At 32.9% G+C, this 27,762-nt stretch overlaps 1 protein-coding gene across 1 annotated transcript; it reads left to right on the top strand.

Annotated features, from left to right (window-relative positions):
• The first annotated feature begins 420 nt into the window (after window positions 1–420).
• On the top strand, window positions 421–27,495 carry ASMT (acetylserotonin O-methyltransferase). The gene is given in 8 exon segments (XM_051984604.1): window positions 421–589; window positions 7,173–7,302; window positions 11,152–11,220; window positions 12,845–13,027; window positions 13,624–13,643; window positions 15,234–15,404; window positions 23,310–23,432; window positions 26,633–27,495. Coding segments are annotated over 8 exon segments (1,077 nt in total). The 3' UTR covers window positions 26,845–27,495.
• The last annotated feature ends 267 nt before the right edge of the window (window positions 27,496–27,762 follow it).

The following is a 27,762-nucleotide window of genomic DNA, read 5'->3' as shown; positions in this document are numbered from 1 at the left end:
TATGATACATAAACAGATAACAAAAGGTCCCCACTTGCTTAATGTAACTTTCATGGATAGTTATAGTGAAAAAAAAATTAGTTAAGACTTTAAAAACATAATAAGTTGGAGCAAGATGATAAGAGATAAGAACATTCCTTGGGGACCCTATTCCTATTATAGATAAACATAATTTACTATCTAACTCACAGGGTTGTAGTAAGAAAGCAAAATGTTATGGAAATAAGTAATATTGTTCTTTCCCTTCCTTCCCCACCAGCCAATGACCTTATAAGACCTGGTTATTTTTCAGGAGAATGTTCAGCTCTATATGCAGAGTTCATTGAAAAAGCATTGCATTTCTTAATCCATTAAGCTCCTATTAAATATTTTCCTCAAAAGAATATCCTAACTTTTTTTTGCTTTGCTTATTATGAGGTTATGTTCACTGCCTGTGAATTGGGAGTGTTTGATCTCTTGGAATCTGAAGGGTTCCTGACCTTCGATGTCATTGCTGAACGTTTAGGTACCAATTCCCAAGGAATGGAACAATTACTTGATATCTGTGTGACCTTGAAACTTCTGAAGGTGGAAATGAAGAAAGAAAAAGGTAAATATAATAGGAATAGGGTCCCCAAAGGAATGTTCTTATCTCTTATAATCTTATCACATGTCCCTAAAGTAGGAAAGCATCATGGTACAATTGAAGAAGCACAGGCTCTGAGTGAGAGTATTTAGGTTCACATTATTTGATATTTACTATGTATGTGACTTTAGGAAATTTATTTAACCTTCCTGTGTCTCACTTTCTCCATCTATGAAATGAGGGAGTTATACTAGATGATTCAGATTATCTTCCTTCCCTATGATTTGGATGAGCCCTTTTTGTTAAGCTGTATCTGAACACAAATCCTGTTTACTGCATCCTTGACAGATGGTCATGGTGTTTCCATTTTAGCATCAGCATTGATGGGAAAATAAGAAACTTTAAAAGAGGTAGAGTAAATGACTACCACTTTTTTAAGGATTAGGGGTTCCTGGTAATAAAATTAGAGATGTTCAGATAAGGTTTTAAAATGATGATAAGATTATTTAAAAATCTTATTTGATATAAGAAACTAACACATATTACTAAGAATTAGGGAAATCTTGATGAAAGGAAAAGAATGAAACCATTTGGTCTTCCATAGTAGCAGTGGAACTGTAATCTTATAAATGGGGTATGTAAATTAACCAAGACAGTTTTGGACAGGACAATGGCCTAGCTTAAACAACTATACACTTTAGGCTGAATTTTAAATCATTTAAATTTCAAATTATCAAGGAATACTGGGCCCAAGCCTGGCAGGGTTATGTCTTAGAATAAGTTCCTAGGACCACCTTTGAAGAGATGTGTACAAAATATGGTACTGGATTCCATGAATTTTTGCATTATTTACAATAATCTTTAGTAAAATGTTTTATAAATTATAAAGCAATATGTAAATGTGAGTTAATATTAAATGTCTGATAAGAAGTTGGTTATTTCTTATCTGAAAGGCAGCATAGCCTAGTAATTAGAGAGATAATCTTGGAGTCAGGAAGACCAGGGATAGATGGTCTCTAATGATGGTGGCAGGTCACTTAATTTCTTAGGGCCTCAGATAACTCTTTAATACTCTAAGTTACAGGTAACTGGCTGATCTATATGTGTACAGAGACTTTTTACAGATTAAACTTTAAAAGAGAGAGAGATGACACTTAATATAAAGATGTGATCAAAGAACACTGTCTTTGTTGAATTCATCTGGCTTAGATAAATTGTATCCTTCGGTACTGAAAGAAATAATTGATATGATTGTTGAGCCATTGTCAGTGACATTTGAAATATCACAGAGTGTTGAAAAGGCAGTCCAGAAATGGAATTTGGCAAAATTTTTATTTCCAAAATAATTTGCAAAATGCAGGCCAGTGAACTTGACTTCAATTTCTGAAAAAATTCTATGTTAGTAAAAAGATAGTGAAGAAAATAGTAAAGAAATATAAGTGATAGTTGTAAAATATCAAGTAAGGCTTCACCAAAAATAGGTCATACTAATCTTATTTTCTTACTAAACTGGTAGATCAAAATAATACTAAAGTTATGGTTTAACCAGTTTTTAGAAAAACCATTGATAAAAAATTTCACATTATTCTTGGAGAGATGCTAGCTGGATACTCTGAAAAACATTAAGGATCAGTTAAATAGCCAGACTCTAAAAGTAGTGGTTAATAGATCAATATCAGCTTTGAAGAAAGTTGCCAATGGAATTCTGTGGGATCTTTGTCTGATTCTTGGTTGGCTTTTTAACATTTTCATCAGTGACTAAGATAAAAATGTATTTGGGAGACCCTTCACATTTTCAGTGTCACAAAGCTGGGAGAAGCTTTGGATGAGGTCACATAGATTAACAGAGGCAGGATTCATAAAGACTTTGGTTGACTGTAATTTTGGTCCGATTCTAATTTGATGAAGTTTAATGGGGGTTAAATTTAAAATCTTATACTTGTGCTCAAAATAAATCAACTTAATAAGTACATAATAGGAAATATTTTGCTTTTTAAAAAAAATTTCTCTCTCTCTCTTTTTAAATAACTTTTATTGAGAGAACCCATGCCAGGGTAATTTTTTACAACATTATCCCTTGCACTCACTTCTGTTCTGATTTTTCTCCTCCCTCCTTCCACCCCCTCCTCCAGATAGCAAGCAATCCTATACATGTTAAATAGGTTATAGTATATACATACTATATATATACAATATGTGTGTGCAGAACTGAACAGTTCTCTTGTTGCACAGGGAGAATTGGATTCAGAAGGTATAAATAACTCGGGAAGAAAAACAAAAATGCAAGCAGTTTACATTCATTTCCTAGGATTCTTTCTTTGGGTGTAGCTGCTTCTGTCCATCCTTGATCAATTGAAACTGAGTTAGATTTCTTTGTCGAAGAAATCCACTTCTATCAGAATACATTCTCATACAGTATCATTGTTGAGGTATATAATGATCTCCTGGCTCATTTCACTTAGCATCAGTTCATGTAAGTCTCACCAGTCCTCTCTGTATTCATCCTGCTGGTCAGAAAATATTTTGTTGACAGTAAATTTTAAAAAAAGATTCTGGTTGTCTTTGAAAACTCAAAAGAATTCAATAATATGATATGGCACTCAAAAAAGAAAAGTGATCTTGGACTATATTAAAAGATGAATATTTTCTAGAAATAAGGAAGTAATAATAGATATATTCTCTGTTCTGATTAGGCCAGACATGTAATGTTGGGTTCAGTTTTAGGTATCACATTTCTGGAAAGATATTGATAAACAAAAGTGCAATCAGAGAAGGGCAACTAAACCAGAGAAGAGTCTATAATCCATGTCATGAGAGGAATGACTAAAGGAACTAGGGACATTTAATGTAGCATATAGAAGGCTTAGAAGTATATGATAATTTTCTTCAAGCATCTGGAATTTGATAATGTAGATGATGCAGTAGACAGAGTGCCTTTTCTGGAGTCAGGAAGTCCTGAGTTCAAATCCAATCCTGGTCACTTACTGTGTCGATCTGGACAAACCACTTATTACTGTTTGCCTCAGTGTCCTCATTTGAAAAGTGAGCTGGAAAAAGAAATGGCAAATAACTCTAGTATCTTTGCTAAGAAAACCTCAAATGGGATCATGAAGAATCAGATATGACTGAAATGATTCATTAGCAACAATGATGAAGAAAGATTAGATTTGTTTTGTATGTTCCATAGGAAAGAACTATAAACAATTAGAGGAAGACATAAAACGGTCAATTTTAAGTTTATGTACAAGAAAATTTGATAACATTTAAAACTATCCACAAGAGAATGGGTTGTCTAGCAGTGGTGAGTTCATTCATTGTTCTTCTTCAAATAAGAAATCTTATTGTACAGGATTATTCTTTGGAGTTTTGGATTAAATTACAAGTCCACTAAGGTCCCTTCTATATCTGAAATTCTATATTTGATAATAATATAAAACTACTATGATCAATTTCTGTTTTAATTTTGCAAACTCATACTTTTAATGCATCATGATAACTGTTTAAGAGAAGTACTTTCTTAATACGCCTTCAATTTCAGAGAGAACTTATTACAGGACAACAGAATTTAAGAGCTAGAAAGCTATAATGGAAACAGTGGAAAGAGTGATGTAATGGAAAGAGTGAAGAGCTCAAAATAAAATCTTGCCTCTGATTTTTGTGAGGTGTTTGACTCTGTCCAAATTGTTTATCCTCTTTGAACATTGGTTTTTTCATCTTAAAATGGAGATAATAGATTTAGAACTGGAAGGAACTTTAGAGCGTATCTTAGGACCTTAGCTTAAAAAAACCAAGGTTTCTCACTGCTTTCTAGCCCACTGTGTCAGTTATCCTGACCTATGTCTTGTCACAGCACTCTGATGATTCTTGAGGAGAAAGTCATTGTCATTAGGATAATGACTGCACAGTTCTTCCTCACTTAAATCCAATTCACTTACAAGTCAAGACATCCTCCTCCTAATTTTATTGGTTTGTTTCTAAACAGAAGGACAAACAATAACATATAACAACATCTATAATCCCACTTCATATGGTTATGATGATGATCAAATTGGATGCAAATGGCTTTGCTTTTTTTAAGCACTCTAAAATTGTCTGCTATTATTATTAATCTTCATTTCATTGTCCTTTAATCCATATAGCAAGGGTACTTGCTGGTTCAATCTTTGCTAACTCTAAAGCACCTATATAGCTTGCTCTGCCTCCTCTATAGAACTTAAGACTCTCTGAACCTGAGAAGGCCATAAAAATCTTTGGATTGAATCTTTGTTGCCTTTATTAGCTAAGCTGATGACATTCAACATGAAAACAAGTGTACTTCATTGCTAAGGTTTTTTTTAAGATTTTTTTTTTTTTTTTGGTTACTCCCAGTGCATTTTCTAATGATGTTCAAAGATCAATATTTTGTTGATTTTTTGGGATGTCTCAGAACACCAAGTCCCTTTATAAATTGTTTTGCTCCCTAGATGCGTTCCCTTATATTAAATGGTTAATATATTGATGACAGTTTTTCAAATACTCCTATTTAAATCTTACCCTCTTATTGACTTATTGTGTAGATGAATTTAGTAGTACAGACGCTCCTCCTCTGCTCTGAGAAATAATATCAAAGGATCAATAATTCTCTTTATCTTTTTGTTAGCTCTAAATTCCCAGCAATGATAGCATTTTTGATAATACATCTCAGTGTTAAACCTATCTCTATAATTATATCCCTAATAAATACCTAAACTCCATTCAGTAAAATGAGTACAACAAATGCTGATGATTTTGAAAGAAAAAAAAAACATTTAAAACAGAAAGGTAAGCAAAAATATTCAGAGAAAAAAGCTTGAATTTCCCATTAAGGGGTAATAGAATAGGAAGAAGCTCAGGTAGTTGTCACAGTGGATAAAGTGTCAGATCTAGAGTCAGGAAGATTCATCTAATTTTCATATTTGGCCCCAAACACTTAACCCTGTTTGCCTCAGTTTTCTCATCTGTAAAATGAGTAGGAGAAAGAAACAGCAAACTTTTCCAGGATTCTTTCCAAGAAAACTCCAGATGGGGTCAAAAGGAACTATATAGGACTGAAAAAACTATTGCACTAAGAGAAGAAAAAGTTGTTAGAAAATCGCCACTTTTTCCAGAGTATTTTAGTTTACAGCTTCTGCTCCAATGTACATCATCCTGATTAGTACAAGCAGTCTCACTCAGTCTTAGCCTTTTCTTTTTGATAAACTTTCCTCTCCAGACTTCCTTTGTGTAACACCCTTGTAGTTTGTTACCCAAACTTAGCAAATTTTCCAAAACCACCTAGAGCTTTGGACTATTCTTCTTCTTCTTTATTGCTTTCTTTATGATTCATTCAAAGAACCTAATTTAAATCTCATAAAGAGATCACCTGGTGAGGCTGAATTTTATAGTTAATTTAACAACTCATTATCCCATCTCTTTTTTGTGATTAGGTCTGTGAAAAAATCAATTCCCTTATACTTACATCAAAGGTTCTTCTACCAGTTTTGTTTCTTGATAGGACCATAGAATTTTAGAACTAGAAAAGACCTCAGACACCATCTAAACCAAATAGAAAAAGGGGACACTAAACTGTACATAAAGATCTCTGTGCGCATATTGATATAGAAAGTGACATTAAAATAATCTATGTTTTATTTTATTAAATATGCATATCACTTTATATAGATTCTCTATAGTTCTGTCTCATAGACTTGACATATTGCTACCCAGAAAATTTGTGCTATCTGTAAGACTTATGGATATTTTTTCTGTCTTTGAAATATTTTATACCATTATTAAATATTTCACTGCTGAAATTTTATCCAGAAAAATATTTGTTTGTTCCTAATTTTAATTTTTTATCTGTTATTTTTATTCTCATGATAAAACACTGTCTTTATTTTTGAGGTGACTCATTTCACTTTTTTAAAAAGGTTTTTATAAAATAAAAAAGTTAAATTCATGAGTATAATTTATTTATACATTTACTTACTCCCTTCTTAGTAAATCTAAAAAATTAATCAGATATATTTTTCCTACTAAATGCAAAAAAGCATACTGGTTGATGCTAAATTATCTTAATTCTTTTATATAATGTCAGATTGCTATTTGAGATAATCTAAATGGTCAAAGAGGATAATGGGCTAATACACTTATGATGATGATAAAGAAAATAATTTTTCCAAAGCAATCTCAATAGACTTTGGACAGAAATTCCATCTGCATTCAGGGGAAAAAAAAATCTAAGGAGACTGAATGTAAATCAGCACATGCTATTTCACTTCTTTTTTCTATTTTTTTCTTTTTTATCTCTTCCATGGTTTTTCCCTTTTACGCTGATTTTACTATTCTACCATGATTCATAAAGTAATGTGCATTAAAATAAATACATTCGGGGCAGCTAGGTGGTGCAATGGATAGAGCATCAGCCCTGAATTCAGGAGGACCTGAGTTCAAATCTGGTCTCAGACACTTAACACTTCCTAGCTATGTGACCTTGGGCAAGTCACTTATCCCCAATTGCCTCACAAATAAAAAAATAAAATAAAATAAAATAAATTTACTAGAAAAAAAAAGAAAGAAAAAAATGAAAATAATTTTGTTTTCTTTTCAGCTTTATATCAAAACACAAAACTTGCCACCCTGTATCTCACCAAGTCTGGCCCTAAAACTCAGTACAATATGTTACTTTACATGTCCAAAACTACCTACTCATGCTGGAATCACTTAACTGAAGCCATAAGGTAAAGTAGCAGGATGTTTCAAATAGTGATAGTTTATTCTCTGATGTTTTATTCAGACTTGTTTGGTAACACTTGAAAAATAAGAAAAATTACTAGATTTCTTTCAAACATAATCTGTTTAATTAATCTGAAGTTGATTTAAAGGAATAGTTTATCTTCTTTTAGAGTGATGTTGGTGGAATCCAATAAAACAATACCAGAAGAACAGGACATAATTAAAAATAGAAACACCTATGTGACCTGTCAATATCTGGAAAGCTTGTTAATGAATGAGTGATGATTTCGATAACCTAAAATGGGGCAAGAGTGTGTATGTAGGTTTCTTAATGCTTTTATATATGCACTTAAGTCATGTAATAATAGGATGTAAGACTCTGTTTCAAGAAAACCTGAGTTCAAATCCCACTTCAGACATATAATAGTAGCATGATTATAAGCAAATCATTTAACCTCTTTCCTCTTAGATTCAGTTTTCTTATCTATAAAATGGAATAATAGGGTCATTATGAGGATCAAATGAGATAATATATATAAAGCATTTTTCAAACCTTAAAGTATTTTATAAACTTCAGTTACTCTAATTCTGACTAATTTTATCAGTTATTTTTGAATGTAATGGTTTCATAGGAAAACTTATTTAGATGTCTCATCATATTATGGAGGTGAGCCATGAATTCTCAAAAATTATGCCAGCAAAGAATAATATCTGGTATACAATTATGTTGTAAAACTTCAACTATAGTTCTGATAACTGATGGAGTCTTAATTCAGTAACAGCCTACTTTATACAGAGAAGTAACTTGCTATTAGTTGATGAATTCTATGGCTACTGCAGCTCTTGAAACAAATGAAAATATAAATTCCAGTGCTTCTGCTTCTGGAATGATAATAGAAAAGAGGTAGAAAAGGGGTCAGAGACCACAATAAAATTAAAGAAAATATTCTAAGCCATTTATATATTTCAATATATCAATTGGTACTCTACTTGTGAACTTTGTCCCATGACCAAGGGGATATGAAACTGGAGAACCTGAATAATAATAATCTTGACATTGTCAATATAAATGAAAAAAAAAAAAGAAGGAAATTGTAGCATTGAAGAATGCATCTCAGCTTTTCACTGTAGAGGCAAATAAAAGAAGTGACTAAAAAGAATTTTTGGTGTGCCCAAAGATAAGAAAAATCATTTCATGAATTCTCGGTCATCTTATGAGTATTTGCAGAAAGTTCACCATGAAAATTAACAGCATATGAACTAATATCTTTTGCAGAGGATGAGAAGGTAAAGAAAGACTATGAAGAACTTCATAAAATCTGCTATATAAAGTCAACATATATACTTTGATATTATCTGGATTCAAAGAAAAGGCAGGAATAGGAAAGGATGGTAAGAAATATTTTGGAAAACAGGAATGTACAAGTAAAGAGAGTATAAGGAAAGAGAAAGTCTAAAGATTGGTAGACTATGTAACAACCTCACACTTACATGTGATTAATATCTTCTTCCAAAAAATCATTGGTAAGTAAAGGATATTGTGGACAAAATAGCATCACAAACAAAAACCAATTATATGTCTTAATTATTTTTGTAATTTTGAACTTGACAAGCACTAACATCATGAATATTTTAATACAAAAAGACAGAAAAAAGATAATTATATATGAAACTATAAATTTCCTTCTCCTGCAGTTTGTTTTTTAAGAATATAATAAATTGAGCATGTTAATTCCATAGCTGTCTTACTTGTCTGTGTTTCCCTCTGAACCTCCTATCTATTAATGATGCTAATTTGAGTGTATGTGCACAATTGTAGCCCAGGTGTGGTATTGGATACTGGCTCACTGAAGAAAGTAGCATCATCTTCCTGTATACCACCCAACCTGGAACCTTCACAGTTTTCTCAGAGATAGCTTATTCACCCCAGCTTTTTTGACACTAGAAATTCTTGGAGTTTTTCCTAAAATGAGACTGATCTCAGTCACCATTTCTTGACTATAATTCACACCTTTTCAGGGTGATAGGAGAATTCCTGTTGGGGAAGAATACAATCTTAGTACTCAAAATGGTAACTTCTGAACCCCCAATAATATGCTTTCTAGTTATACAGAATCACGATACCACTGACTCAAACATAAATCATTTATTAAATTATAATGAAAAGCCAGTAATAATTATAATAATCAAATGGAACATGAAACAGTAATGATGAATAAAAGGCAAACAAAAATAATCAAAATATCACAGCTATTCAATAGAAGGCAAAAGCAGTCATGATCAAGACATAACAGTCTACCTATAAAACTTGGTCATAGTCTCTCAGGAATATATGTAATGTCCATGGAGGAGAGTGAGCACACACTTATACAAATCTGGGAAGAAGGGACATAAGAGGGAAAAAACATATGTCTTAGAGTATCCCACAATTCTGAAATGCAGACTTGAAATCCTTGGTCCCTTCAGGAACACTGCATCAAATGAAACCACTTCTCTGCTAGCTGTCTGATCTTTTTTTTTTTCTCTTTTGAGGCAAAACTTCTCTTCTGTTTTCAAACTGGTAAGAGTTCCCAATCTCTTAGAGACTAAAACGAATCTAAAAATCCCTTTATTCAGCAAACATTTGACAAGTAGAAGGAGATGACAAAGACATTCTATCACCAATTTATAATATAGACTTATCTGTAAAATGTTATGAAAAAATGATTAATAACGATGATTGATATATATATATATATATATATATATATATATACAAGGTACTACCTTGTTTCAGGTTCTGGCCAAAACATCTTCTTGTAAGATTAGATCAACTCTAATTACTTAGCAGTTAGTAAGGATTCCAACATCTCCTTGTAAGATTAGATCAACTCTAATTACTTAGCAGTTAGTAAGGATTCCAACAAAAAACATCTGCAGAAATTTTTTTCAAGTTGTATTTTTTCCCTTCATCAAAGAGATTAGAATCATCATACTTGGATTCTTAACTTTATCAACCTAATTTTGCTTATCATGGGTATATAAGTGACTTTACAAAGAACAAAGAACTGGACCAAGTATACATAAAGGAGATCTATGTGGAGTTAACACAATTGTGAAGCTATTATGAGATTGATTTACAAGTAATGTCAAAGAAGGGAACATTCCAATGATACAGAAAAATGTCAGATTTCATTAATGCTTTTAAAAAAGCAACCAAAAAAATCTATTATTTTATACTCCTGCTTTCCTAACTACATATAATTTTAAAGAAAATAATTTTCACACATTAAAGAAATCTTTATTGAGGGCATTAGTAATATGTTGTCATCACACACGATATTACACAATATAGTGCATCTTTCTTATCATGCAATTTTGAGAAGTCACAGACAATACACCAGCCTTCTTTGCTTATTGTTGATTTTTTAAAAAATGTTTAATAGAGCAATGTTAAAGGGCTCTCTTTCAATAATAAATCTTCCACTCAAACATCACAAAATTAAGAAGCCTTAAAAGATATGGCAATGGAGATCAGTAGTTCTCTTTTCATAAATATCACATGATCAGAAGTATGTTGGCCAAAGATTTTCATGATAGTAGTGGAAATGAGTCTTCCATGGCATTTCATCCATCTTATATTTTCTTAAGATTTCTCTTAAGGATATTTTTCAACATTTTTTTTTAGTGACTTCTTATTGAATTTCTTTCTTGGCTCAATTTGAAAAACAATGCTTGTTAAGTTCTACAGTTGGGACTTTATATTTATAAGCTCATTAAGAAAGGGTTTATATGTACTCAGGACTCTGGGACATATAGTAATATGCTGATGCTCAGTAAGTACAGATAAGTAATAATTGCTTTTTCCCCATCAGGGAAGGAAAAAACCAATATATGAGGACATTTGGTATTCCATCAGATGATCTTTTTGAAGCTATCTACAGGTAAAATGAACCTCTCTGATATTCTGTTCTCTTTAACAGCGAGAATGTTTCTGTTCTCTTATAATTACTATAGGAGAGAATATATAGGAAAAAAAATTCAAAGTGAAGCTGATTTGTGATTATCCAACTAATTTTAGCAATGCTCGTAGCCAAGACATATAGTTCAGATCTATGGAGTTTTAAATTATCCAACTTACAATAAAATAAATTGAGGCAGAGCTCTAAATCAATAGTACTTTATTAAGTCCATTTGATTCCCTCTAATGAAGTGGACCCCATATCTTCCTTATGATCTGGGATGCCTCTGGATTCTCAGTACATTGTTTATATGGGATGTGATACTCAGAAAAAACAAAAGACACATGGTAAAATAGAGAATCTTATTGGTTTATAGACCTTGCTCTTGAGAGCCAAAAATGAGATTTCAGCTGAAAAAAACTGATATATTAGCAGAGGATTCATAGGTTGAGTGAAGCATAGGGCTTTCCCACTGAAAAATCACCACAAAATGGTCATAAGATGGTCACCTGCTCATGAAAGCACTCAAGAGAGAGTAGTCTGGAAATACAAAAATAAGTTTCAAAGATGCATCCCACCCATGGATTTCAACAAGGAATTTGAGCAAAACAAGATGCAGATATCTTTGTCAGATTATTTTTGTGATTGCTTAGGTGAGCTTCATAACTGGTACACAAGTAGTGAACATTACATTAAAGTCTGAGGCCCATTATAAAGGCCATAAAAGCCTACCTTATAAGAACCTATCTTATCTAATGATATCCCTATATGATTTATATAAAATATCAAACTGAGTGATACTGATTGGAATCTTGTAGGAGTCCAAATGAATAATTTCTCACAGATCATCTCAAATCATATTTGTGTCCTGAGTCATTACAATATGAATATTTATGCCAATTAAATCCCTAATCACTTCATTTTGAGGGTACAGACACAATCAAAGATCTAAGTAAACTAAGACAATTAGATATCTTATTTTATGATGAATAATTCATAAATTCCTTTTGTTTTGATGTATAGATTCATCATCAGTATTTGAATAATGCTTTGATATTAAACTTCTATGAAAGTATTTTAGTCATTTGTTGAAATGGAAATAAACCCTCTTCACTGTTAATAAATGTGTTTCATTATATAAAACTCTGGAGAAAGTACAAAAGGTTTATTGGATCATAAGATCTAATAAGAATTTAAAAAACGAATTTTCAGAAAAAATGATTAAGATTTATTTCCTAACGTAGGCAAAATCCATTCCATTACTGATATCCCATTTTTTAAAAGCACATTATTTAGAGATTGCCTTTTATCACTTTTCATAGTGATATATACAGTATTTAATGTCTTTTTTTTCTTTTTTCTTCTTATGTGATTTCATAAGTACAGTGCATGCCACTCATGAGAAGGAACATTCTCATTGTTGGGAGGCTTACAGAATTGTATCAGGAATTGAGATATTAAGTGATTTACCTGGCAAAATATAATCTAAATTGTTAGAGATGATATTTGAACCTAGGTCTTTCTTACTCCAAGATTGGCTCTCTAATCATTACTTCATACTTTCTGTTGATTTGACATATATTATAAATATTATTTCAACTGCTAGGTCAGAGAAAGAACTGGTAAAATTCATACATGGCCTGCATGAGATTTGGAGTATAAATGGCAGAGATGTGATTACTGCATTTGATCTTTCCTCCTTCCCTCTCATTTATGATCTTGGCGGTAAGTATTAGCTAAAGAATTAGGAATTGCTTCAAACGTTCTAGATGAGTTCTAAGAACCAAGGGCTTTCATGGAGATGATTTAAAATTGCACATGAGGATTAGAATGATGCTATGGAGTTATAAGAAGCATATAAATAATTTGTTACGTGCCAAGCACTACGTGAAGGGTCTCCCACAATAACCTCACTGTATCACCGGCTGGCTCTGGAAAGCAAGAAGAGGTAAGTTCCTTCTAGTTTGAAATCTAGGACTTCAAAAAGGCAATTGTTTCTAAATTCCTGATTTCCAAACATTTCCTCTACTCTGTTGGCTCATTTATTAGGAATCTTAGACAGGGTAGAGTAATGTGAAGTGTTAAATGGCCTGAATCTAGAGCCTATTTTTGAATCTTATAGACTATATTTGAATCCTAGATCTAAATGGCCCCAGTTGCCACTTAGCATCAGTCTAAATGGCCAGCTTGAACAATGTGGCACCTAAGGCCCCTTTTAGGTGTAAACTCTATGTTCCTTTAATAGTTTGCTTCAGGTCTTAGGCAAAATCCATGAGAGGTTTTTGGTACCTCAGAGATTCAGGTTTGGTTCATAAAAATTTGAGTACTAGAGACAATAAAATGGCCATTTGGATGTATCATTGTGAAAGTAGACACTAGGGTCAGCAAAAAGCCAAAGCATAATGGTCTGTATAACTTTGGGCAAATAGTTGAAATCTTTCAAGTGTAAAATGAGGTGTTTGGACTAGCTGAGCTCTGGTATTCCTTCCAACTAAATACTATTGATACTATCATAGTCTGAAGATATGAGAGAGTATCCAGGAACTCTACTGTGCAGTATTAGGAATAGGGTTGAAAAGTTAGGATAGAAGGCTCCCTGAAGCCTCTGTAGTACCAGCAGTCAGAAGGGAAAAGATTTTGTTCTGTTTTAAAATAAAACAGAGTAGTTTCTTGCTCAACTCCTCAGTGCCTGGCCAACTTCAACAACCTAAATTTGAAGGTCTCTCACAGCTAAGACTTGTCAGTGTCTATATCTTTTGGCCAAATAACCTAGGGGCTTAGAATCTGATTGTCTCACTCCTCCATAAAACTTGAATGGAGTGGGAGTGGGGAGCAATATGGAACAGCGAATTCTTGTCTTTGTCTTTCTATTCCTTGTATCTACTACAGTGCCTAGCACTTAAGTGCTGTCCAATAAATGGTGGAAAGTTAACTAGCCTTACATGCATTCAGGAGACTTTGATATGAACCTAGGTTCTCAGTGCTTAACTAACTTTGTTAACATGGGCACACTTCCCTTATGCTCACTGAGTTTTTGTTTCCTAATCTGTAAAATGGGTATAATATGACTTGCACTGCACAACTCATAGGTTTTTTTTTTTTTTTTTTTTTTTTTGAGGAAAGTGCTTTTTGATATATTAACATGAACTTTTGTCTTCTGAGTATGCAGAAACCAGTTAGGAAGATAGGAAAATAGATTGAAATCAATTCAATTTTTTAAAAAAATGACAGACATTATTAAGCACCTATTGCATACAATTAAGTATCATGGACTAGATTAGATTATGGAAACTCAAAGCTAAAAAATAAACACACGTAAAACATAACTTTGTCCTTAACTTTAAAATCTAGTAGAAGGAAAGACACATGTACATGAGTAACTACACTACCAGTTAGAAAATGATTGTATAGCAAGTGGGATGGGATAATATACAAACAGAATAACCTGAGAAATTCAAGTGAGAAGGACTTATTTATAGTTTTGGATACCACTGCAAGCATTATGAAGGAAGTGTGATACATAGGAAGAATACCTGTGTATAACTCTAAGAATTTGGGTTTGAATTCCAAGTCTGATGGGTACTAACATATGTGGTCTCAGTTTTTTTATCTGAAAAATAGATGTAATTGAACTAGATGACCTCTGAGGTCTCTTAATGCTCTAAATCCATAATTCTACAAAGTGGCATCTGTGGAAGATTCTGGGAAAAAAAAGGGAATATTAGGCAGAGATGGGGTGGCACTCAGGAAGTACTTGGAGAAAAGGAAATCTTCTGAATCCTGGAGCTAGTGAAAAATTAAATAATCAACCCCCCCCCCCCCCAAAAAAAAAAACAAAAACAAACAAACAAACAAAAAAAAAGCCTCAAAACAATTAAAATGCTGTTAGCAAAAGGGAGAAGGTGAAGATCCTGACAACTAGTACTCTGAATGAAAGGCCCCTGGAGTTGATTGATTTGTCATATCTGTGCAGCTGATGTGACCTGAAACTTTAGCTGGGATTCTTCCTCTGTTTTTGTTTTGAGGTTGTTCAGGTGCCCTAGCCAAGGAATGTATCACCATATATCCTGAATGTCAAGTAACAATATTTGAAAAGGAAGAAGTGGTACAAGTGGCAAGGAAGCATTTTCCATTCCTAGAAGACCCCCGGATCAGTTTCCACATAGGTATGTTTGGATGTGGTGTTGTAGTCCACAAGAAAAAGGGTATTGTTCAAGGGATAAGTTTTTAATTTTTTTTTTAGTAGAATACATTTGAAGCAATATATGACCAAAGTATTTAAATATATAAGGAAACATATCCATCATTTTTCCAAGCCCTTCATTTTTCAGAAAAGGAAACTGAAATCCATACAATTAATTAGATGCAATCCAGGTCCTCTGAGCTAGTACTCCTGACCTTAAACCAAGTTTGTCTCTCTTTGAGGTTTTTCTATTTTATCCTAGAGGTAATAGGGAGCCATGAAGATTTGATTTTTCTTGATATATTTGAAAGGTTTTACTACCCTATTCTCCACCTGTAATGACCTCAATATGACTTTTCTCAACCTTAAAAAGGAAGAAACTCTGGGGAAGCTTCATTGTAGCTCAAATCTTCCTTTCCAGTTTGAACATCAGCTAGCTAGCTTAACTAGCATGAATTAGCAGCACTTCCCAGGTCCAGGCTTCTTACTTCTTTATCCCAATACTGTTTTTACTGGACCCACATAGGAATCTTATAAAAGCTTAATAGACTTTACTAAGAGGAGGTGCTTCATTCTCTCAAAGAAAATGGACACAGTGCTGGACACTGGCTCTAAGTGTCTAGCAGATCTAATCTGTTCCAGACTGATCTTCATATTTTAAACACATGCCCTTCATAAAACTGGTTTTTTATATGGTGTTATGTGGTCCATGTTTCCTTATTGTGGACTACTGGCATTCAGAACCTTCTCAAATTTATAGTAAGGCACCACTACATACACCTGGATAGTATCTTTTGAGGAAAAACAAGCAATTAGAACTGCACAAAAATAGTGATTACCTGGGTAGAATATAAGATCCTTTCAGTAAGGGACTATTTGACCTTGTCTCTCTATTCCTGAACCTGGGCACAGTGTTTTAAATATGATAAAGGGTTATTAAATACTTATTGGATTAAATTGACCTTCAAAATACTTTAAACAAATTTACATTCTCATAGAAGTTGTTTATTAGCTGAGTTAAGATAAACACCACCTGTAAAGATTCCAGGGGATATCATAAATTCAGGTGTCAGAAGAAAAAAAAAAACATAGATCTTATGCTTAAGATCTGAGTGATGTCTAGGACTTCTTATATAATTTTTTAAAAAATCAATGTTTTATGATTGATTTTCTTTTGTCTTTCATAATTGTATAATAGCACAAAATGAAACAAATATATTGCATGGAATATTGAGAGGGATGATGGCATGGTTACAAGCTGGACTAAGAAGTATTTTTCATTATTTTATACTGAAAGATCAAGCTCAAAACATAAATGGATATTGAATTGAAAACTTTCTCTTATCATTAATCATCAGATCCTGACTTTTCAGTTTTGAAATTATGACTCAAGGGACAAATACAAATAATAATAACTTAAATTTATATGATATTTTGAGGTTTCTAAAAAATACTTTCTTTACAACAGCCATATGAAAGTAGTTTAAATATTATTTTATCTATTTTACAGGTGAGGAAACATGGTACAATGAAAAGAATACTGTATTTTGAATCCAGTGGTCTAGATTGGTGTCTCTTTTGCTGCTTCTTGCTGGGCAAGTGACTCATTTACTATGGACCTCAATTTTCTCACCTGTAAAAAAAAAAGAGGGTATACTAATTAATTTCTAAGATCTCTTCCAGTGCTAAATTTATGAATATTTTATCTCATGTATATGCATAAAAGCCTTTCTAAATAATTTACCGAAGAGCTCATGACTGATGGATGATCTAGTAAGAATATATAAACTACATGAATTTTTGCCTATATTTAGAAGTTGGGCTTTAAGTTCCTCTTTTTGTATCCCTGGAGCTTAGCACAATAATTGGTACATATTAGGCACTTATTAAATGTTTATTTATTGATTGATCATTCTGATCTGGAGTGACGTCCTTTGAGCTAAATATATCCCAAGATCTCTTCTGGTGGGCCAAAGACTTGCTAAAGAATGTGATCTACCTCTATCAACATGTGTTAGGAGTACTAGCAAAGATTATTGGCTACTAAACATCTCTATTAGATTCACAAAAGCTGATTTGTATTGTTCCTTAACTTTTTAGACAAACTTCAACTTTCTTCTGCCTTTTTCTCAAAGGAACTACATTTTCCCCTTAACCTATTCTGATTTAAAAACACAGGCAGTAGTGTCTTTAGACTAAATACTAAAGTATTTGAAAATATTAGTTGAATTATATCAAAATGGAATTTGTTGAGAAATTGCAGGTGAGTGTTTTAATGAAAATTTGCTCTTTTTTTTTCTCTCCACCTTTCCTTACTAAAAGCCTAAAAATGTTTCTTCTTTTTAATTTCTGGCTCCTTGACTTTTTCATGTTAACCAGGAGTTTCAGTGGGCAAGATAGATAATGTGAGAATTTCCCATTACTGAGTATGTCTGTGTCCCTGTTTTGAAATAAAATTCAATTGAGTTTATATCTGTCTCCCTGACCATTACTTTCTTCTTTCCTTCCTATGGGGAAAATGAACTATCATCCAGAGAACACACCTAATGTGCTAAAGATTGTAAACTGTCCTTTTATTTTTTTTAATTTGTCAAAATCTCATTATTTATTTATTTGTAATATTCATTTAAAATTTTTTGAGTTTTGAATTATTCCCCTTCCAATATCTCTTATCCCATCCATTCAGAGCTGATTTAAAAGATAAATTGTACATTTGAAATCATGGAAAATATTTCATATTAACCATGCATGTAGCAAAAAAGAAAGTTAAATAAAGAAAGTGAAAAATGTTATGCTTCAATATATACTGTGTCCATTGGAAGTATTTTTCATCATAGTCCTTTGGAATTATTTTCAACCATTGGATGAGAAATAGCTAATCATTCATTCTTGATGATTATATAATATTGCTGTTATAGAACAAAATGTTCTCATGGTTCTGCTCACTTCACTTTGCATTAGTTCACTTAAGTCTTCCTAGGTTTTTCTGAAACCACCCTGATCACCATTGCTTAGAGCATAATAGTATTCCATCACAATCATGTACCTCACTTTGTTCAGCCATTCCCCAATTGATGGACATCCCCAATTCTTTGCTACCACCCAAAAAAAAAAAGCTACTATAAATATTTTTTACAAATAGGTCCTTTTCCTTTTTGTTTGATCTCTTAGGGATACATTCCTAGTAGTGGTATTGCTGAGTCAAAAGATACACAGAATTTTATAGTCCTTTGGTTTTCATTCTGAGTTGTTTTCCAGAATGGTTGAATCAATTCACAACTCCACTAATAGTTCATTAGTATTGCCATTTTTCACATCCCCTCCAGCACTTGTCATTTCCCTTTTCTGTCATATTATTATCTGATAGGTATGAGGTATTATCCTAGAACTGTTTTAATTTGTATTTCTCTAATCAATAAGATTTAGAGAATTTTCTATATGCTTATAGAAAAATTTGACTTCTTATGAAAACTGCATGCTTTGACCACTTATCAATTGGGAATGACTCGTATTTTTATAAATTTAACTTAATTCTTTATATATTTAAAAAATGAGATCTTTGCTATAAAAATTTTCTCCAGTTTTCTGCATTCTTTCTTATCTTGGCAACATTGATTTTAAATTTAATATAATCAGTTATCCATTTTATATCCCATGATCTTCTTTATCTTTTATTCAGTCATAAATTCTTCCCTTATTCATAGATTTGCAAGATTTTCCATGCTCTCCTAATTATGGTTAAGTCATTAATCTATTTTTACATTATCTTGGTATAAGTTTGTGAGATATTGTTCTGTGCCTAGTTTGTGAAAAAAAATTTTCAATATGTAAAATAGTAAGTTTTTACTCCCTCCTCCAAGCTTGGATTTTTGTTCATTAAATAGTCAATTATTATGGTCATTTGCTATATTTATTGTGTACCCAATCTACCCTATAGATCTAACACTTTACTTGTTAGCCAATACCTGTTTGTTTTGATGATCATTGGCTTATAATATAGTTTGAAATCTGATTTTACTAGGTCACTTTCCTTCACATTATTTTCTATTAATTCCCATGATGTGCTTGACCTTTTAATCTTCAAGATGAATTTTTTTTTCCTAACTGTATAAAATTCTTTGATATGTTTGATTTGTAAGGCACTGAATAAGTAAATTAACCTAGGTTGAATTGTTCATTTTTATTACATTGACTCCACCCTACCCATAAGCCAACAATTCTCCAACTGTTTACATTTGTCTTTATTTCTGTGAAAATGTTTTGTAATTGTGTTTTTATAGCTCCTAGATTTGTTGTTAGGTAGATTCCCAAGTATTTTATATTATCTGTAGTAATTTCTTTCTTTTTTTCTAGTAAATTTATTTATTTCTAATACATTACTTTATGAATCATGTAAGGAGAGAAAAACCATGGGAGAGATAAGGAAATAGAAAAAAGAAGTGAACAAAACATATGTTGATTTACATTCAGTCTCCTTAGTTCTTTTTCTAGATGCACATAGCATTTTCTGTCCAAAGTCTATTGGGATTGCTTTGGATCACTGAACCACTGAGAAGAACAAAGCCTTTCATAGTTGATCATCTCACATTCTTGCTGCTATTGTATACAATGTATTCCTGGTTCTACTTGTTTCACTCAGCATCAGATCATGTAAATCTTTCCAGGCCTTTTTTAAATCAGCTTGTTCATTTCTTATAGAACAATAATATTCCATTATCTTCATATACCACAACTTGCTCAGCCATTTCCCAAATGATGGGCACTCATTTTCCAATCCTTTGTTCTACAAAAAAAGCTTCTATAAACATTTTTTGCACGTATGAGTACTTTTCCTTCCTTTAAGATATCCTTGGGAATACAGATCCAGCAGTAGTATTGTTGAGTCAAAATGTATGGACAGTTTTATAATCCTTTGGGCATAGTTCCAGATTGCTTGCCTGAATGGTTGGATCATTTCACAATTCCACCAACAATGCATTAGGTCTCAGTTTTCCTACATCCCCTCCAACATTCATCAGTATTCCTGTCATCTTAGCCAATTTGAATGATGTACGTTAGAGCTCATAGTTATTTCTTTCAATCTCTTCCAACAAGAAGAGTAATATATAGAAATGCTGGGTAATATATAGAAATGCTGATGTGTTATACGGGTTTATTTTATATATTAATATATTTTCAAAAGTTGTTACTTGTTTCAATTACTTTTTTAGTTGATTCTCTTAGGATTCTTTAAATATTCCATCATATCATCTGCAAAGAATGGTAGTTTTGTTTCCTCATTGCCTAGTCGAATTCCTTCAGTTTCCTTCCTCTTATTGCTATTGCTAACGTTTCTAGCTTAATACTGAACAATAATGGTAATAATGGAAATCTTTATTTCACCTCTGAACCCAAGTTACAGATAATGCTTGCTTATGCTTATGCTTTTAATTTGCTTTATTTTCCTCATTTTTTCCCCAAAAACATGTAAAGATAGTTCTCAACATTCTTTTTTTAAAGATTTTGTGTTCTAAACTTTTTCTTCCTCCTTCCTTTACCTCTACCTTTCCCAAGACAGAAAGCAATCTTATGTAGGTCATGCATGTACAATTGTTTTAAACACATTGCCATATTTGTCATGTTGTACAAGAAAAATAAGACCAAAAGGGAAAAAACACAACAAAATATTAAGCCAATAAACAAACAAAAAATGGTAAAAATACTATCCTTTGGTTCACATTTAGTATCTATAGTTCTCTCTCTGGATGCTAATGGCATTTTCCATCCTAAGTCTATTAGAATTGTCTTGGATCACTGCATTGCTGAGAAGAGCTAAGTTTAATTATAGTTGATCATCTCATATTCTTGTTGTTACTGTGTACAATGTTCTCCTGGTTTTGTTTACTTCACTCAGCATCTTACTGATGTTTTTAGATAGATGTTTATCATTTTAAGGAAAGCTCCATTTATTCCATACTTTCTCACATTTTTAATAGGAACATGTGTTGTATTTTGGCAAAAGCTTTTTTTTAATATTTGAAAAATATTAATCATTTTTGTTGGTTCTCCATTGATATGATCAATTATGCTGATAGTTTTTTTTTTTAATATTGAAACAGGCTTATAATCTTGGTATAAATTCCATTGTTTGTAGCCTATGATTTTTGTGATAGATTGCTGTAATTTTCTTGCTACTATTTTATTTGAAATTTTTGCATCAGTGTTCATCAGAGAAATTGTTTATAATTCATGCCTCTGTTTTTGCTCTAATTTTAAACATCCTTTTTAGCTTTTCCAGGAATTATTTTTGGGCTTATGCTTAATTTTCATTTTTTCTTTGAGGCTTTGCTTGTAGTTGTGTCTTGAGCTTCACTATTACGGAAATAGCTTTTTATGATTTTTGTTGTTTACTCATTATCCCATCCCTTTTTTGATTCAACTGTATTTTAAAGCTGGGCTCTGCTATCAGGGCTGGGCATTGCCCAGAGCTAGAGGTTTTTTGTGCTGCTGTTTTCAGAGCTTTTTCTGGGATTGTGTAGGTTTTTGGTACTTTCAAGGATTTATATTTTAGGTATAGGGGATCCCATGACCAAAGACCCAGTTTTCATGCTTCTGGATGTCTTTAAGGATGGCAGTATTTTGGGATGTAGATACACTTACATTTTCATAATTTTTCGTGTTCAGATGCTGTCAAAGAGCCATATACTAAATCACCATTTTAGGACTTTTGTGCTGTTTAATGTCATCAGATTTTATTTCATCTAATTTAAATTTTTTCAAATGGATTCCTTTATTTAAGAACACTAGGAAGCACATTACTTCTAGAAACTGAGCCAGTGTTTAAGAAGTCATTGAAAAGCAACCCACTACATGGTCCGGTGGACAGGGTTTAGGGCTAGAAACAATAAATAATGTTGCTTAATTTCTTATTACTTAAGTTTTCTTTTCCACAAAATTAGGGGGGTTCCAGGATTAAAAAATATCTAGATTCCCTTCTAGCTCAAGAGTCCTATGGGTCTTTATGGTTCTCTCTGAAGAGTTACTGAAATTGAATACTTGACTTTTCCTCACTGCAAAAGATTCAGTAGGTAACACACAATCAACACTGTAACAGATCTACTTAATATAGTGGGGATTGTTTGCTTTGAGTAATATAAAAGGTTGTTTGGTTATTTATGTATGATATTCTTGATATGAGGGATGTGTAAATCATGGTTGTAATCTGTACTTTTGTGATTGTGCTTTTTGAAAACTTCTGTTTTAGATAAATGATTCAAGTTCAAGTTCTGAAGGATATTTTATTTCATAACATTTTCCAGGGGTTTTCTGTCCTTAAGGAAAAATAGCCTGTTCTAGAACTTTAATTAGTGCAGGATGATTGGGGCTTTCCTTCAGCCTACTGAAAGAAAGGACATCAATAGAAATGTCCTGCAACTAGCTCTTTACAAGCTTCCTCCTTCCCTATGCCCACACTTCATGTGAACTCCTTATGACCAAGTCCGACCCCCAGCTATGTGACTTTGTCTCAGGATACAGTTCTCTCTCCTTCACCTCCTTAGCAGTGTCTATTCCTTGAATAAAATAAAAATTGTGATATACTGTGGTGTTTTTTTCTCATTCTGGAAATAGCAGTACCTCAAGTAATCTCTTCCAACTGCCTCCTCTTTGCACAAGGTGTGGAAAATCCTCAGTTACAACTCTGTCTTTCACATTGCCAGTTGCTCTATTATTGTTCAGTGTTTTCAAATGTATTTATTGAGGGTTTTGACTCTGCCTCAGCTCAACAAAAGGCTGTATTTCCCATGTGTCCTTGCAGCTGCTCTAACATAGGATTCTTTGGCATAGTTCAGGTTTGTTCAAATGGAATTGAATTCTTGGATGATGGCAGGTCATTTGCTTTTTATTTCAGGGGACTTTTTCAGAGATCCCATTCCTGAAGCTGATCTGTATATTTTGGCCAGGATCCTTCATGATTGGGCAGATAATAAATGCGTACAATTGCTAAAAAACATCCACCATGCCTGTAAACCAGGTACGTGTGTTTGTTTTGTTTGTTTGTTTTCAGTATTGTGAACTAAGACATTTATTTTTGTATACTTCTGGTGTTGTTTAATCATTCATTTGTGTCCAATTTTTAATAACTCTGTGGATAATATTGTCCATAGGGTTTTCTTGGGAAAGACACTATAGTGCTTTACAATTTCTTCTTCCAGAACATTAAGGCTTAATTTGGCTTAATTAATTAAAACAAAAGATAAACTACCCAGGACTGAACAACTAGTAAGTGTATGAGGTTGACTTTGAACTCACATTTTTTTGACTCCAGGCCTAATGCTCTATTTACTCTATTTAGGCACATAAACTGCCTCCTGCCCCTGCTCCAGCCTCCCAGCATGATGAAACTGAATCCCAAAGAGAAATGACTTGACTGAGTCAATTAAATTATTTAAAAGGTGCTAGAAATAAAAAATGCAAGGAGTGAAATAGTTTGCTCTTAGGAATTTAAACACTTTTAGGGAGACAAGTACATATGCAAGTATAGAAGAATCAAGCCATTTATCTTCTCAGTCAAACATGAAAATGGTATCTGGTAAAATGAAAAGGGTATCTTCTAGATCTCTTCTAGATACATACAGAGTAAATAGCTGATTGCTTAGGTGATGTGAGTTGGAGACTGTCTTCATTTAAATGATCTCTTTCACTGATTTCACTGAAATATAAGGCATTTGGGGCCATTCTTTAAAGAACTATGCATTAAAAGTTGTGGTTTTTCTTTGTTAATGGAAATATCTTTATTCCTGCAAACATTTTCTCAATCTAACAGCACTGCTCTGGTCTTTCTGGTATTCTTTTTTTAATAGTACTTTATTTTTTCCCTCAGTTACATGTCAAGGAAAAAATTTTAGTATTCATTCAAAAATTTTTAGTAATAGTTTTTTTATTTCCAAAATACATGCAGATAATTGTCAACATCCCTTGCAAAATCTTATATTCCAAATTTTTTGTCCTTTATTCTTCCCCTCTAGACAGCAAGTACTCCAATATAGATTAAACATGTGCAATTCTTTTAAATACATTTCCACATTTATAGTTAGTATTCATTTTTAAAAGATTTTGAATTTCAATTTTTTTTCTCCTCCCCTAGCTCCATGCTTCTGAAGATGGTAGGCAGTAGGATATAGTTTATAGATGTACTATCATGTAAAGTGTATTTCCATATTAGTTACTGTAATATTCTTCTCTAAAATATCCTTCTCTGTTGAGGTCTCTTTGGGGTCTCTGGAGACAGTCCTCCATTCAGCAATCACTCCAAATGCAGCCAGGTATTAAAGTCCAAATCTTTTATTATCTCTTTCCAAGTCTTGTCTCCTTTCCTGGGGCCCAATTAGCTTTCTTAGAGACCTTCTGTAGTCTTGGTTCTGAGAGCTTGAGCTCTGGCTTCTAAATCTTCCCGACTGAATCCTGGTTGAGGCTCCTAGTTTATATATGCTCCGTTAAAGGTGTGAATCTTGTAGAACTGTAGTAAATACTAAGTACATGTACTGAACTAAAGAACTGTTAAGTATCATGCTAAATTAGATAACTGTTGTCTATCAATTCCACTGATTTAGTACCTTGTTTCAAGTTCTAGCCCATAACAAGTCACAGTTGTGAAAGAAGAAACATATCAAAAGATGGGGGGGAAATGACAAAGAATGAGTAAAGTGAAAATAAAATTCTTCAATCTGCATTCAGAGTTCATCTGTTCTTTACTTGGTCATATGGCTAGTGTTTTCCTTCATGAGTCCTTTGTATATGTCCTGCTGGTATTTTTATATCTAATTTTCAATAAGGTCAAGTGACTAATGTGTTTATATTTCTCCATTTGCATTTTTCTCCTCTGAAGCAATTAAAAATTATTTAATAAAACAAAAATGTAATGTAATATTGTATAGTGTAATAAAATAAAAAAGATGATTGCACATAAAAGTGTAAGTATACTATATGCAACTTGCTATTTCTTTCAAATATACAACAAAATTATCATGTAATTTTTTTCCTTTTTTTTTCTTCTCTCCCCTGTCCCCCCTAGAGATGGCCAACATTAGACAAAAATGTAAAATTATCTATACATACTTCCATTATCACTTCTTTCTCTGAATGCATATGCTTCTTTCTTCATATGTGCTTTATAGTTAATATCCTTGTTATTGTTAAATACAGATCTTCATATCTGGGAATGCAGAGGCTACTGAAGAGCCTTATCCTAAAATTGATTAACATTGACCTGATCCATTTCTAACTTGAATCAGTTCACCCCTCCTTAGGCAACTTAGTAGTCCTTTCTTCCCAACTCTGAAAGCTCACCATATTAATGCCAAACCCAGTGCAAACATTCAATTGGCTTATCCCACTGCAGCTGAGAGCTCTTGAGCACAAAAGATAGCTTGTTTGTAGCATTAGAGGGAGGAAGTCAAAAAATTTCCCAGTTGGTAGAAGGGAGGGACAAAAAAATAAAGAGAGAGAAGAGGCCTTTTGAGAGGAAGACTGCTAAAGAGGCTTCTCTTCTTTTGAATGAAGAAAGTAAGACTTAGAAAGAAGTTAAGTGACTTGTTGAATATTACTTATGTAAGTTGTAGAGTCAAGATTTCAACTCAGATTTTGTGGCTCCAAATTCTCCATTTGTCCAATTCCTCCCTGACAGCTCAGGAATTAAAATTTCTAAGACCCTTAATGCAAAGCTAAAGCACAAGGAAGAGATAGCATTGTGTCTTCTCACCAAATAAAAAGGTCCAAGCTCCAAAGCAGAGGCTGGAACTGGGAAATCAGAGACAGCACCAGAAATGAGCACACTAATGAATAATGGCACAAGGATTGAACCACCATGTATGCTAATCTTCATGAACACAGTGACATAGGATTAATTGACATAGGGGAAAGTTGACCTGAAGCAGATATGTCTCTAGACAGAACTGGTTACCTTGGGCAATATACCCTTGCTGTATTGCTGAATGAAAGCAGAGCTAAGGCCCAGCGGGTACTAAATGCACATTGCTTTATTTTCATGCTGAAAGGAATTTGGTATTTTCACTGCATCCAGACTTACAATATGATCTCTCTGCTCATTTGAAAATAGTCCCTGCATATTTCCTATGGCCAAACCCTAACCTGGGTCTACTGAAGGAGAAAGCACTGGTTTTAGTCTTTTGCTTCTGGTTTGGTTAAACTAATACTTACTTTGTTTCTCTCTAGGCTGTGGTGTTTTAGTAGTTGAAACCCTTTTGGCTGAAGATAAGAGGGGACCTTTGACAAGTCAGCTGTATTCTTTGAACATGCTGGTACAGACTGAAGGAAAGGAAAGGACTCCAACAGAGTACCACAAGATCCTCACTCAGGCTGGTTTTCAAGATTTTCGGTTCAAGAAAACTGGAAAAATCTATGATGCAATTTTAGCCAGGAAATAATTATTTCCTATCCCACAACTATTAATATAAAAAATAATTTGATTAGTCTTAGTGAACATACAATATAATCTACAAACTGCTTAGTGAATAATGGTAAACTACTCTAGGAATCAAATTCTTCCCTCCAAAATGAAAGAATATCATATAGTATTCTTATATGATAGATTCTCAGAGTTGGAAGAGAAGATAGATGTCATCTAGATCAATCTTTACCTGGAGAATGGAAGCACCATTCTTAATAGACAGCTATCAGTTCTTAAATATATCCTCTTACCTATCTCTCCTTTACCTCCCAACCAGACAGAGAGATAAAAGGAGATTTGAAGGTATCATAGAAAATAGTGAAGTATGGATATCTAGAGTTGGAAGACCTCAGAGGTCACCCAGTTCAATGTATACCTGAATAAGAATCCTTTGTGCAAGATATTAGAGAAGTCATTCAATTTTTACCATAAGACCCTAAATGAGGGAAAACCCATTATCTCCAAAGACAGTTCATTACATTTTTAGTTTTCTCTGTTTGGGAAGCTGGTCTTTCATTCATTTTACCCTCTTCTCTTATCCTTTTATGTAACATCTTTTGTGGCTCAAGTCTCTCATTTGTAAAACAATCTTAATTCATTGAATAAAGATACATTAAAGATGTTATAAGTTCTTTGTTCCCCTCAATTCTACTTTTACAAAGAGAAGAGAAAATTAAGGCATATTTCAAAGAAAACCTACTAAAAATTACATGCTGAATGTGTAAAGGGAGATCTTTTACCCAGAAATCAGGAATAGCCAATTTGAATAAAGAAGTACAAGTAGAAGAAACAGTGAAGGGTGACAATATAATATACAGATATTAACTTCTGGCCATAATGTCTAATTCTTTATTTTATAGATGAAGAAACATAAGATGAGAGAATAAATAACATT

The sequence above is a fragment of the Antechinus flavipes genome, chromosome 3, assembly GCF_016432865.1.
Source record: "Antechinus flavipes isolate AdamAnt ecotype Samford, QLD, Australia chromosome 3, AdamAnt_v2, whole genome shotgun sequence".
Taxonomy (NCBI): domain Eukaryota; kingdom Metazoa; phylum Chordata; class Mammalia; order Dasyuromorphia; family Dasyuridae; genus Antechinus; species Antechinus flavipes.
Note: the sequence above shows the minus strand (reverse complement) of the source record. Positions and strands in the feature narration are given on the sequence as shown.